The sequence below is a fragment of the Phaenicophaeus curvirostris genome, chromosome 3 (assembly GCF_032191515.1).
Source record: "Phaenicophaeus curvirostris isolate KB17595 chromosome 3, BPBGC_Pcur_1.0, whole genome shotgun sequence".
NCBI classification, from domain to species: Eukaryota; Metazoa; Chordata; class Aves; order Cuculiformes; family Cuculidae; genus Phaenicophaeus; species Phaenicophaeus curvirostris.
This window is the reverse complement of record NC_091394.1, coordinates 66,228,657-66,243,661: the sequence shown is the minus strand read 5'-3', so window position 1 is coordinate 66,243,661 and position 15,005 is coordinate 66,228,657. Positions and strand designations below refer to the sequence as shown.

Sequence of the window (15,005 nt, the reverse complement as noted above, 5' to 3'; positions counted from 1 at the left end):
TATACTTCAGTTTTCATATTACAAGTTTAAATTCAGCGGTCTAGTGTATTTTAGTTCCGTAAATTACTAACTAATTACTAACTTCATTCAGTCCCACCCTTTTCCCATATCCTCATCCTTTTTCTTTTGCAAACAGGTTAAAATAGGTGAAGCTGGCTGGTTTGAATAGGTGGGAGTGTGAACTGAAGCCCGTATATATAGATACATACTTACGCCTTTTTCCTCACTTTCCTAGGCACATTCTGCAATTCTTCTCAAACTTCAGTTGTCTTTATGAACTGATAAGGTACAAGGTCTCTTTTTAGCCCTCTTGGGAAACACTGCATTTACAATGTTCTCCAAGATGACATTTTCAGACACTGCTTGAGCCACAATCCTGAGACAGTCCCATGCTGCCAATACATATACCTCACTAGGCCATGGGGGAAAGCATGCAGCTGTCACCTCTCTAAAAATGCTGTGGCAGAACCAGGGCACCCTTCTCTTCTCATTTACAGGGCTGGCCATCCTGTCACGTCACTTACTGGAGCCCTTCCCGGAGGAAGGACATGTTATAGAAGAACTCAACAAGAAAATCTAGATTTAGAACAAATATGAGTGTGTCTGCAACCAAACCAAAGCTTCCCTCACCCTGCAGCCATCAGTGAAATGCTGTTCAAGCAGACTAGCAAACTGTATGAGACTCTGTGTGCACACATCACACGCATACACGCAGTCTTTTGGCTTTCAGAGGCTATTCTCTCTCAAATACTGGCTAATTCACACTTCAGTGGTGCCGTCCAGGTGCTGGCATCACAACAGCGGTGTGAGCCAAAACTGCCCCATGGCTGACCTTCAGCCAGCAAAGATTTATCAGTTTTGAACCAACTATAGCTGGCCAGCATGTCACCATAAGAAAAAAAACATGTTCATCCACAAGGAGAACTTCACAAGGTTAGGAAACTTTTTTTGGTTCTGCTTTCCATACTAGATTCTCCTTAGTCACTCAGACATATCTTCTCTAGGAATATATCTACTGATTGGCTGAACTGCAAACTGAAGAGCAGAACTCTCTGTTTATTTCCTAGACAGATAATCCCATCTTATCTTCTTCTTACCCTCAAATGCTATTCTTTCCCTCATTTAGATGAGGTAACTGAGAAATCTTGTAGGATCAGATGTTAATGACTCTCTTTCCAAATTCTCTCAACCCTGGTTCCTTTAAACTCACACTGTAGATTGCTTTTATGCTGAACAAGAAGGACTGTTGGCCATGTCTGTAGTGTTAGATAATGCCTTAAACAGAAAGGGTACAAGGTAAGTCTTGGCAAGTATTCCTAGTCCTCAGAAGGGAGCAAGAACTTGCTGCGTGTAGCTGGTGGATCAGACAGGTGCATAATCTTATTCTACTTAATACAGTGAACAGATGTAAAAAAAAGTCCTTGGACAATCGCCAAAGCTAACTTGATCACAGAGCCAAGAATCTGAGTGTTGGAAAGACCTGCCTGGCAAGACTGGAGGCAAGGGATGTATCTCTAATAGCCATATGTGATGTACAAGGACGTGGGAGAGAGGACTGTTGTGTTATGTTAAGGTAATTGTTGAATGTCTGGTCGGACACCCTTGGATTTTACTTGGATGCAGAAAACTACAGCCTTCTGTGCTCAGGCTCAGTGTCACTTACCATCAAACATTGCCAAATACACAGTTAAAAAATGGCATTGTTAGCCTATGGACAATTAACTACTTTGGAGTGCTTCAGTTAAGGATGGCATTTTTGCTTTGGTTTAATTTTTTTAGTTTCCACCCTACCAGTGTGTTGTGGAAACATAGGCAGTTGAGATCTGACTACCTTGTTACAGGAACTGGAGTTTCAAGGTCTCAGGAAGAGTGAGAATCCCTCTGGCCAGCCTTGGGAGGCTTGTAGTTCATCATAGGAAACAGTGGAAAGGGATGACATTTCTGAGGCCCAAATATGTTCCTTATGAAAGTGTCTTCAGTCTGTCAAGTGCTATCAGATACTAGGAGAAGTCATATCTTTACATCTGTTGGGCAGCGGAGAGCTGTCACAGAAAGTGAATTTTCTAGATAGATCAGAAGAAAAGCAGGTGCCATTTCAGCAGCATTGTAAGGCTAAAGAGAGAATATTCCAATTGGAATAGCAATTATCAGGAATGAGCTAAGGTAGATGTGGATGTGTCCATGATAAATAATCATTGCAATTTGACAGCTCTGTGGCTTGAGCTTAAAGATTAGGCAGAGCTCTTTTAGCTATCCATTTCTATATCCCATGTGAACAGAGAAGAAAACCAGGGTTTATAAATGTTAAAAACCTCAGTGCAACCTTTATGCATCTCAGCAAGGATGGAAGAAAATCCCCTACATGATGGAAAATTTTGTGCATGGTGATCATAACTGTAACTTTATATATGGCAACTTTTAATTCATGTTATACTGCTTTCTCTTTTACCAGAAATATTATAAAAAGCTGTAAGAACCAGTCCTCTTGTCCTCTCTCCCTGTGCAGACTTAACTCCTCAAAGCTTCCTCCTCAAACTTCATTTAGGAACAAATCCCTGTTTGTCTATGTCCAGCTTTCCCTCTCAAAAACTCCTTATTTCCACTCCTGGAATTTAGAGATGCCAAAATCATTGTGATTCTACTGCTCAAAAGAGACTGCATGCCAAGCAGTTCTTCTCAGCAATGCTTACTTACCAGATGACTCAGTAACTTCCAAAAAATTCATACTGCTCCTTCTTCCTTCCTTCCTTCCTCTCATCTCAGCACTATGTAGTGATGCATATGCTGCTGGCATCTGTAAAAACACTGTATCTGCCTGACACAGTTAAGCCGCCTATAAACTGAAAAGCAGAAAAATGTGTGCATACTTTCTTCTCTGGACATAGAATTTCTCTATGACATAAAACACAGATTAGCCTCATTTACAGAATAATAAAAGATGAAAGAAATCAAAGGAAAGGCGTTGTGTTAGCAGAGATAGAAGTGGAGAAACAGTTGCAATGTATTTGGCAGAAGCCATTATCCAAAATACAGAAAGATTGTTGCGGTTCTCTGTTAACAGAGTTCCCCAGCTTCTGACTTCTTCTAGGACCTGATCCTGAAATCTGGGATGTGGCCTTTAGGAAGAAAAATAGAAAAACCTGCCCACAATACAAACAGTATTACAGCAATTTTGTTTCTTCAGCAGAGTGTTTGCTCAAGTTTTAGCATTGAACTGTTAAATCAGACAAACAAAACCTGGAGCTAAGCATGTCGGCCAGCTTGTCTTTATGTAAACAGCAGCATAGAAACGTACCTTGATTGGTGAGTCCTAGTGGTGAATGTGTTCATGAGCGTTTAGCTGGGATTTCAGGAGAGGTTATTCTTCATACTAGCTGCTCTGTAAGTATTTCCTTAGTGAATGTGAGAAAATTTGTCTTCCTAGCTTCTAAGCAGACTTGTGTTACTGACTAGAGTGATTAACTTGTGTTTTCATATGGTAAGTGATTGGATAAGGAAGACAAAGCTAATGTGTGATAATTCAATACTTGTATGTAAGACAGGTTGTCATGGACACAAGGGGAAGTAAAGGGATTCAAGCACTACTTCCTATAGGTTACAGAGCAAAAGAGACGTTTCATTTTGATGGTTGATTATTTCCATGTCAAACGGATACTGTCATTATGAGGGTATAAGTTAAATAGATTAGGGTAATTAAGCAAAACGTACGTCAAAACAAGAAAGGATGTTAGATTTGTAAGTTAAGTCACTCTTCAGACCCTCAGACATGACTTAAAGACAATTTATGTCCTATGACCCTTTGCAAAGCAGAAGAAAAAGTGACTGACCAAATTAGTAAGTAGTTCAACAATTCCCAAAAAATACAGTAACTTCTACTACTGACCGATTTAGAGTAAATCACTGTGGATGTCAGTGAATTTTTGGTAGCACCTGCCCCTGCCTACATTTTAATGAGGCAGTCCAGTCTGACATCCCAATGCAATAGTTTTACTGTGAAGTGGTTTTTTTGTTTTAATCATATCTCTATTACACTGTTTTTCAGGCCCTGATTATATCAAACAAAAATTTCAAGAAGGAATGGAGGTGAAAGAAAAATCTGAAGAAAAAGTTCAGGAAAAACCACCTACCCCTAAAGAGTCACCTCACTTTTATCGAAAAGGTACTACACCCCCTCGAACGCCAGAAACAAGTCCAAGGCATAGTCCTCCTCTCTCTTCTGAGCCTTCTCCTTTAAAGCAACTGAAAAAGCAAAGCTCTGGTTCCGGGTCAAGACCCAGTCAAGAAAAAAAGCTTTTAGCCACTGAGAATATAACACCTGCAGTTAACAAGCCTTTATATTCGAAAGCACCAGTAAAGGAGGAAGTAGCTGTGAAACACCAGCCAAAGTCTTCAGACCATCACAATCCCATCAGCACAGAGAATGGGGAGCTACACGGTCACTACCATGGTTATTATGTAAAAATGAATCCAACAGTGCTTCCACAGGAGCTCAGGGAAGAAGATGAATATGTCAACCCATCACCATCAACACTTGCACGGATACCACCCTCACAGAAGCCAAGTCCTGCTAGGTCTGGGGGTAAACCAGATGCCAAAGAAAACAAACCTGACACAAAAATTAAGAAACCAGAATTTGCTGCACCAAAGAACCCAGCTAATAATGGATCACGTTCAGCAGTGGAAAAGGAGGTAGAAAACAGCTCGGTGAGTATTGCAAAAAACCTTTTCACTTGCACTGCCCTTTCCTCTTCTAATGCTGAGCTCTGAAACCTAAAGACAGGCAAAACTCACTTCTGTCAAATCTTCGTCTGAACACAGTTTGCTAGCTAGAAACCACTACCTCAGACTGGAGTGAGGAACATATATTCTAGTCCTTTAAATTATTCTTTTTGAAAACTGAGAAGGAATATTTGATAGCCAGATACTGGCAGAGTTTTGAAACGTGAATCCCTATTAGCCGTAGACCGAAAAGTTAACCTTTAGTGAATGAAGATGTCTAGATAATTGTTGTACTGTTTCTTTTTTATAAGAATTATTTCTTATTTTTGGTGGTCCAGTAGAAAAAAAAAAAAACAGCGTGTCATTATTTAGATGGGATAAACAGAACCCATTTCATGAGATCCAGATAGCCTAGCACTGATCTGAGGCAAAATAGTTGAATAATTGACACCAGACTCCATTAATAAAGAATTTAAAAATAAGGAGGTGTAAGAATTTCCAACCTACATGCACTGTAAAATATCTTGTCAAACAAGCTTGACATCTCCAGGTGTGACAGAGGAATCATATCCTCAATCAAGAAGGTCACTTGGTTTGCTTTTACACAGTTATTTATTTTGACAAGGAAGCCAGAGTAATGCAAAAGCTAAATGTCATGTTAAGAAATTTTTTTACAGCTGGCTGATGGTTCTCAAAAAGTAATTGGAAAAATAGCAGTAATTTGGCATTATTCAGGTGAGGTCATTCTTGGATTAATTCTGCTGCTCTATTTTGTTAACATTCTTTTTAATGACACGGAAGAGGACATTATAGTGCAATCTATAAAGTTTACAGAAAACACAGAAACCAGGAAAATAATAAAGTAACAGATTACCGATACAAGCTGATCCAAATTGCCTGCTAAGAAAGATGCTAGTGTTATTGTCTACATGATGCACAGCAAAATGTAAGAGCATATGCTGAAAGACAGTTAACAGAGCCTAGCCATGCAGGTTCAGAACTGGAAAAAAATGGTGGATCAGAAGCAAAAGAGGCAACAGAGCATGAGCTCCTAGTCTGCTGCAGTTGTTCAGAGATGTTAATATAATCCTTAGATTTATCAACAGGAAAGATTAAGCAAGAGTACATAGGAGTCTGTTTTATCTGTTTTTTGGCACGGATGCAACCACTTCTGGAATAAAATGCGTGTCTGTAAATCAGGGATTTAAAATGGAAAAAACCTTAAGGGAAAGTCCCCCAAAGAGCTGCAAGAATTATTAAAGCATATCTTAAAATGAAAGATTCAAAGCAAAAAAAAAAAAAAAGAAAAATCTGATAGATAAATCACTTTCTAGAAGTACACTTTATACAATAGTTTCCCAAGCAAACAGGCAAATGTGTAAGAAGATCCAGCAGCTGGAGAGATTTATCTAAAAGTCTTCTTTTAAGTTGCTTTTAATATATTAATTAAAGGTAACATCATTTTTAAAATGCTGAGCTTTTGAAGCTGTCACTGAATAGTTTGATAATGAGCGTTTTCCCAAGATGATATCCTCTAGTTCAGCAGGAAGCTTATATTCTATTCTATGTGGATCAAAGTAGATGTTCACAGTGGTTTTGTAATCTGCAAATCTGTATTACAGCTGATATCAGCCCTTTAACCTTTAAAATCTCAGAGATATGTCTTCTATGTAGGGTAACACAAAGCTGTCAGGCTTTTAAATGTTGAGTGAGCACACACAGAATTTTAGCCTGAATTGGAATTTTTTGTTCAGCTCTGGTGAAAATAGAAATAGTCCTTATTTTTCCTGCATTCCATTCAAACCAAATAACAGTTTGGAGCTGAGAGAGTCTTCACCTTAAGAAACCAAGTAGGGCACCTAAAGAGCAATGTATTGACCTTCTAGAATAATCAGGATAAAGACCATGAGCCCGTTATCAGGAAAGGTGGAAAAGTGATAAGGTGTTGTACAAAATTTGGGAACTGCTCCACTGCTTCATTTGGAGCATCTTAATTGTATTATACTTATTATCAGCATTTAAATAAGGGAGGTAGAGTTTAGGAAGTTATTTTTAATACAACAGCATTTTAAGTTATATGTAGATGTATTTTTTCAAAGATTTCTTCCATGTGTCTCTAAATTTGCCTTAATAGAAAAAATTCCCTACATGCTTATTTCTTTAAAATGCTGAAATGAGTAAAAATAATTACAGCAGAAAGGAGTAGCCTACTGACCTAGCAGACTGAGGGAGTACAGAATGACTGTTAACACTGACTGGAGACTTTTCTTTTTAATTTTTAGTATCACCTTCAGAAAAAGACATAGCCTGTTCTGCAGTGCTTCTGGACGGAGCTCAATTGCATGCTGGAGATACACAGTAGCTAGCCTAAGAGTGCACAATCACTGAGAAGAAGCCAGATTAGTGTATTTCTCTTTATCCCCAAAGATTCTGAATGTTGAGAGACTTCAGAATTCTAGGGCTGCATTGGAGAATTATTTTGATTTAGTCAGTAATTGCAATTGCTTTGTAGTCATCCTGAAAAATTATTCTGTTGTGATTTGAAAGTAAATCTTCCTTAGACCCTCCATAAAAGTTTTTAGATATATTTGTTAAGGAATGTAAAGAGAAAACAAATCTCACTCTCATGAAAAAAAAATCAGAAAACCTGGTTTTCAAATGCAAAAGTGAATCTGTAGCATTCATTGAGCACTTTCATTAGATTACCCAAAAATGCTGTAAAAAAACTATTCTGTGCCTTTTCCAAATTTCCAGTGATCGTGATCTAGGAACATAGAGAGTGCAATATTTTCAGTTCTTCCTTTTGTGTATCTGAATCAAAGCTGTTTCTTACATCTGACTGAAACATAAACTTTAATTTTAATTAAGATCTTTAAACAGCTTTATTTACAGAAAAGTTTGCAGCAGCTGTTTTAGTAATCAAATCTATTTTCTATGAATCTGTTACATCCCTAAGAACGTCATTGAATATCATCTGTGTAATAATTTAGTTATAGGAACAGTACTGATTCTCTAGATATCCCCATTTCTGGCATTATGCTTGAAAAATATGAGCATATTCTTCTTATGCCATACATATAAATGTTCTTCTCTGTGTACTTATTTTCCGATGTCCAAAAATCAGAGTTTAAAATCATTTCAGAGATCATAAGAAGGAGCCAAAGGATTCTATCAGTTTTATCAGGGTGAAAAGATGCATTAAGCCCTATAACAAATTCACTGTTTGTCAGCTGCTCAGTTTACTGTCAGTTTACCCTAATAAATGAGAGGCAAATGATCATTTTTTCACTCACAGTAAGGCACTTTCAGATTACCTTATATTTACCACAGTGTGAAGCGTGTGCAAAGATGCTTGACCACAAACCAAGACTAGCTGTTGTTTCTAATTGCTTATTAATAGCCTGTAGCCTGTAGCCCCAGTGTCAGCTTGCATGCCGCTATTCCACCTTGAATACGAGCTAATTTAAGATTGTCTTAGATTTGTGTAAAAAGTAGGATTGAATTGCAGAAAATACCATTGTAGGTACTGTGGGTACACATTTGATTTGCCTGGTATGTGTCCATGTGTTGTGCTAGGTCAGGTACAAGCCTACGCACCAGTGTTCTACTATATTGTCATTTTCTTGTTTCATATTTAAAGATTATTAAGCTATACAGAGTGTTTCGCCTGCTTTTTACCTGTATCTAAAATCATTATATTTTGCTGAATGTTATGCAATGTGCTTCTGCTCTCATCTCTGTTCACTTAAAATCCAGTTAGTAAAGGATATAACTACTGTGATGTTAGAAAAATAGATCACTATTTGCCTGATCCTATAAAAAAGCCTTTGAGTAAGACTTATGCTAAATTTAATGGACATTCCTGATGCAGTGGCATTACCAGACAAATCTTAATACTTCCTGGTGCTACATTTTAGGAAAATAACTTTATTTCCTCCCCAGATGAAAATTAATCAGATGGTTATATTTTTAACTGTGTAAGTGGCTGATGTACTAGAAGCTGGAAGGGCAGGTTTTGAGCAGGACCGGAGCTTTTTCTACTGCAGCTCCCTTAGTGCACCTGTTTTAGTCACTCCTGGATTGTTCAGCCTAATTTTGGCTTTTGCTATATTAAGCACTTGCAGGACGCTGAAGTCGTCTTTATGGTATTTGTCTTAAAGCATTGAATGCTCATTTCACAGATATCTACAAAACAGGTAGTAATTTATTGCATAATAATTGATCATTCTTTGGTTTATCAAGGAACTCTGCTTTCGGCTGAAAGTTGTCATGAGAAGAGGAAACAAAGTGCTTATAACAGGCTAAAGGAGATGAGATCTGCTTCTTTGTATAAAACATAGACTCATTAGAGTATCATAATGAACAGATAACACATTTTTCCTTGATTTTTATATAAAATCTGCAATGCAATTTTTAAGGTGTCGCTTTTCTTCTGGTTTTACAGATGTGATCTCTTGATTCAGACCATAGCCCATAAGTTTTTTATCCTAGTTTGTCTAACATTATTGTGTTGACATTATTATATGTAACCTGATCGACAGTGAAGTCCCTTCCCATTCCACCAAGATTAATTCTGTAAGACTAATGATACTGAGTTGTTGTTTGAGCTGCAGTCTCCACTTGCCATGCAGCCAGAAGCTGTCTTGTAGCTATCAGGATGCTGTTTCAGGATATATTTCAGGTAATGAATAAGTTCCTGACTTCTGTGAAGTTCACAAAGGTCCAAGTTTTTCTTCATTAGTAGTAAATGAACTTGATGTTCATGGATGTTATTTTCAAATATAAAAGCATTAGGTAACCGAATCCCAGTGAATTTTAATGCTATTAGGCAATGATCTCCTTCACTGTTCCTTGTAATTCTTGGCACAGTATAACTGTAAAATCTTTAGGTGGGATCCCAAATGATACAGGAACTATTGACCTGATTTTGGTCACATAGGCAGTCCCTATTAGAATCACAGAATCATAGAATGGTTTGGATTGGAAGGAATATTTAAAGATCATCTAGTTCACCCCTGCCCCTACCATGAATAGGGGCATTTTTCATTAGATCAGGTTGCTCAGCCCCATCCAGCTTGGCCTTGAATGCTTCCAGTGAAGGGGCATCCACAGCTTCTTAGAGGAACCTGTTCTCACCACTGGAGAGAAAGTTGCCAAATCCAAATCTTAGAGGAAATTAATAGGGTAATCACACTTCTTCTTAAATACGTAACATTAACATGTATGTGCTTTTCTAGTGTTTCATAATATTGGGGGGTGGCTTTTTTGAAAAAGAAATCATTAAATGGAAGATTCCCTCTAAGGGTGTTCACATGGACATTCCAAGACAGCAAAACCTAGGGATTCTCGAACTAGCTGTTGTTTATTGCTCAAAGTCCTCCAATATGGCTTTCATGCATAAATCTCACAATTGCACACTTGGTGGGAACACTGATGGGAACTTGGATTTCCTTCATAGTAGAAAAGCGTGGAAATAGCCAAGCTAGCACAACTGTGACTGTACTAGAAAGAGAAAGAAGAAATTAACCTTGAACTGAACACTGCTACAGCAAGACTGCTTACAGTGCTGTGTTCGGAAAAGTAACCGCACCTGGAGTCGTGCTTTCCTTTTATGCCTGTTGCCTGTCACCAAGCGTCTCATATTCTTTGGCACATAGTGGCTTACTTCCAGTAAGAAGGAGGGAACATGGTTCCACTTCTGTTCTGTGACTCAATGGTTAAAACATACCACTAGTAAGTGGGAACTGGGTATTCAAAATCCCTTTGACTAACATGACCTTAAACCTAGTTTTCAATTTCCTAGTGAATATTTTAGCCATTCTGCCATTAAGTAAAATGTGAATGTGGCTGCCAATATGGCAACATTTAACTAGCATCCTGATAGTCTCAGTCATTCTTTGAACATAAACTCCTAGTTCCTCGGTGTGTGAATTGATGCTTAGGAAAAGGAAAAGAGCTTTATGGCCTTTATGGATAGAGGTGCCAATTGTGTTTAGACTCCCCACAGATTTAAGGAGTACTTAACATATTTTTTTAACTTATTCAAGAACTTAGTCGTCCACATCTGCCCTGCCATCTCAGCTACTGTGTAAAGGTGTGTTCTGCTAGGAAGTTTTTAATGAGACTGTTTCAGGATGAGAGCATGTGATATAATAATGACACAAGTACTATTCAATAGCTTCCCAGTTACATGGCAGCAGCAAATTAATAACAGCAAGTTCTTACTCTGTATCATTCCAGAAATTATATAGCTGATATTAGTATTGTCATTAAGCATAATGAACTTCTGCAAGGCATACCTCATGTGGAAAGTGAAAAGAATTATGTCACTTCTAATGAAACATATATCTTCTTATGCAAGTCAGTGTTCATTGTGTAGCTCAGAAGATAGTTTTGTGCAGAGATTTTTTTGTGATGCGTTTTTTGTGAGTTAGGAAAGTATTGTTTGAGTAAAGAGTTTTTCTGTTTCTGCTTACAGTAATCTTACAGCAACTTTAAAGTTTGAGCGTATACAAATGTCTGTTGAAAATATATTGCAGTAAACCAAATAAGAGAAGTGCAGAAGAACTGTGAATTTCCATCTGTTCAGGACATTATTTCAAGTTGATTAGGAAGCAAATTTGTCTTAAAAAATGTACACGAAATTGCTGAAAATAATTAAGTACTTCATTCTCTAGCTTCACAGAAAGACTAAAATTATGTAATGATTAAGTTTTATAACCAAGTTACACTTTAGCTAGGAAGGGACAGAGTGTTTTGACTTTTCATTTCTTCAGTGCATGGGTCTGTAAGATAAGTGTCAGAGTATATCAGTACGAGTTTAATTTTCCATGTTTAAAATTGTGGTTTAATCTGTAGTGGAGACAGGTGTAGGTACGTTGATGCAGTGGTAAGTAACTTTTTTTTCCACCTTGGTTATCAAAAAAGGGGTATTTTTGTCATAAAGCGCGTTGTCATGTCTGTTTTGGAATGGGCTGGAATTAGATAAGGAACCTACTGCAAGGATGAAGAGTAGCACTCTGACTTTCCTAACGTAGTTCAAGTTCTTTGTTTTGCTTTAATTAAAGCTGATACTGGTTTTGTGTCAATGGGGTTGTGTTCATTTGTTTTTGCAGTTGCATTTGTGTGATATAATCTCAGCATGATTAAGAACAGTATAATAGTGTACCCTCGCTTGTATTGATCCAGCTCATTTTCACACAGATTGTATTTAGCTCACCTGAATATGACAGAGAATGACTGTGTTTCAGAGACAGAATCTGTATCTTTACTATTTAGGTAATCTTACAGAGCAAGGTCAAAACAGGTAGAAATTATGAAGTCAGGTCATGTTCATTGCTGTGCGCTGTGTGAAAGGTTGCATGAATTCTGATGTCTTTCTTTTATTTTCAGGGCCCTAACTCAGTCATGATTGCCCTCGTAATGCTGTTGAATATTGGTTTAGCCATTCTTTTTGTCCATTTTCTAACTTGATTGGAATTAGGAAAGGTAAGAAAGGTCTTGTTTTCATATAAAATCGCCATATCCACCCCACCTCAAATGACAAAGATGTAATTTCTTTGCATACTTTTAATGTTCCCTACTTTAATTTTAGCTATGCCTGAATGTGATTCAACATAGTTATTTAATAATGTAACTGTTTTGACCCTTCAGTGAAGTCATGACAACTAGTGGTGTTAGCCCACAGTTCTCTGCAGTTGTGTCATCAGCCTTTTAAATGGCACCTGTCATGCTCAGACACAGGGAAGGAGGCTTGGAATTGGGATGGGACGCAAGAGAGATGAAACTTGGAAAATTCAGCCAGGAGCCCAGATCAGGGTCTCTGATGATGGCTTGTGGCTTTGGGGTCTTCTGAAAGTTGAAGCAAGCAGCCATGTTGGAAAACAAACAAAATAATCTGCTGAAGCAGCCCCGCCAGTGAAGTGCGTTGGCTTCTCCGTCTGTTCCAGCAGAGTGTGACTAAACTGGAAATGTATGGAGCTGCACTTTTTGTTGATGGAAGCTAACAGCTGCCTTACTATTTTACCGTCTGATGTTTTTAGTGGGGAGATGGGAAAACGACTGCCAGAGGAATGTGGTCAGAGGATTCTGTTGCTGTGGAAGCGATTCCAGCGTTCACTCTTATCTCATTAGAAGAAATAGTTAGCAGCATCAGTCACCAGTCTTATTCCATTACCTGCTGCTTTTAACATCTCCTGCAATGTTCTGGGAGATCGAATTTCATTTGCCTGTGCATGATTCTGTTCATTTGTTGTTTATGAAATTTGATGTATAGCCATAACATAGTGTCTAGTCCAACCTGGAGAAAGCTACCAGTTCTGTCTAGTGGTAGAAGCAGAAAATGAAATTTCTTCTTCTGATCTGAAGATAAAATTCTTAAATTCGCTTTCCTAAACCTGAAGAGCTGTTTTGCTTTAAGGTTTAGTAAGTAATACACCATGATTGCAAAATTTAAAAATGTTGGTACCTAAAAGCTCTCAAATGCTTATGCCAATAGCAAGCAAAATTTTTTCAGGGTAGAAGAATAAGAACCTTAAGTTGATATCAGTACATTCTAAGAAGGAAGTGAAATGTCAGAATAAGCCAAGAAAGACGAGATACAGGGTTTGCATGTTGACTTTTTTTTTCTTTTTTCTTTTTTTTTTTTTAATTCTGGTGCTGTGGTAATTGGTGATTTGAATTATTATGTTTCAACACTGAGGTATTTTGCCAGCAGTTAAAATAAAGTCTTGTCTGACTGCACATTAATGCCAATGACAGTTAAGCTAGCTAATGCTCATAATAAATTATTGTAATTTTTAAAGATTTGTGTTGAAGACATTCAGGTAGAGCATTTAGAAATGTTAAATGACTGTTTATTGGTTCTATGCCTTCAGTGTCTTTGAAGTCCATTTCTAATTGTACCTCAGCATTAAAAAGCCTCAAAATTTTTCATTTCAAAGTTTGTCTTAAGTAGTTTTGCCGCCCTTTGTTGAAATGATGTATTCATGTTTCTTTTTATGTGCCATTATACTGTAATTATTGTACCCTATATTAATCAAAAGCATGCTTATTTACTGAAAATACGTGGTGTGATCATTTGGCAAGTAAATATTTTAATTTAAAGCTTAAAAAAAGCAAAGGGCTTGTATTATGTTTTATTTTATCTCTATTAGAAAATCTTCCATACAATATAGTTTTTGAACCTGTTTGTAAACTTTTTAAGTGTTTGCATGGTTTAACGGGCGACATTCTTACAAAGTACGTTAGCTATCTTTTAATGCAGCACATTAAAGTAATGTAGGTGTGGACTGAATATTGTGCAGCAAAGCAGCTCCAAGCAGGGCAGTAACACCATGGTGTTTTTTACAGAAGTATGTTGAGAATCCTGTGTTTTGACCAGTGTGGATAAAGAAGAAAGCAGAAAGAGAGCAAATGAAAATAAAACTTGTATATTTATTTAAAAAAAAAAGTTTAAATTGTGTTTTAAATTTAGGAAAGTAATTTTTAAATAAGAAAAAAATTTTAAAAGTTACTGTGTAAGCCTTGACATAATGGACAAAATGTTTCATCCAACAGTGAAATCACCCTTGTCTCCGTACGTGGAGAGATAATTTTGTAACTGACGTATTTAATTCCTATTAAATGTTTAATTAAAATACTTTATGCTCTGGAAATAATGGGTAACAAAGCTTATGAAAATGTTTATAAATTTAAGTAAGCATGTTAGTACCATTTATAAATATGTATGATTTATAAGCTTTTATAAAACAAAGCTCAAACAAATTGTTGGTATTTTTCTAAAATGTGCACAGCTGTATTTTACATGAAAGGCTATTTATAATTGGTTGTTATACTGTACACTACATTTTGGACAGCACAATGAAGCCTGCCAATGTACTTAATACTGTCATTTTGTCTATTTAAAGTTTCTTGCTGTCAAAGAATGAACTCTTTATCTATGAGTTTATCTATGAGTTTCTCTATTTATAATTCTTGACCCAAAATGTACAATGTACAGTTTTCACAACTGTATTTGCTCTAATAAAAATAAGTTGGTTATTAATAGAGTTTCAGGCTAGTTTTTCCTGTTTATGAATTACTTTGTTCAGTCTCTGGAGCCGAATAAACGAGGAGCAAAGCAGGAAAATGGGTGAAGTCCTGGCCCTTTTGAAATCGTTGTGGGTTACTCTTTGCAACAAAATTATTCTGGGAAACAATTTAAAGTTAAAAAAAAAATAAAGAAGGCAAGTTCCTTTATGTGCCTTCTCGTATCTTCTGATACAGGTGTTTTGTATCTTTATTAA

At 37.0% G+C, this 15,005-nt stretch overlaps 1 protein-coding gene across 4 annotated transcripts in view; it reads left to right on the top strand.

Annotated features, from left to right (window-relative positions):
* The window catches only part of JPH1 (junctophilin 1), an 82,719-nt gene extending 67,955 nt beyond the window's left edge, over positions 1 to 14,764 (top strand). Inside the window, exons 4-6 of one of the 4 annotated variants that reach the window (XM_069854241.1) lie at positions 4,043 to 4,704; positions 12,112 to 12,207; positions 14,071 to 14,764. In XM_069854241.1, the coding sequence (XP_069710342.1) occupies positions 4,043 to 4,704; positions 12,112 to 12,192 (743 nt within the window). In that variant the 3' untranslated portion in view covers positions 12,193 to 12,207; positions 14,071 to 14,764. Of the gene's footprint in view, positions 1 to 4,042; positions 4,705 to 12,111; positions 12,208 to 12,313 lie in introns of all 4 variants that reach the window. The other 3 variants (XM_069854240.1, XM_069854238.1, XM_069854239.1) reach the window with 3 other exon arrangements.
* The last annotated feature ends 241 nt before the right edge of the window (positions 14,765 to 15,005 follow it).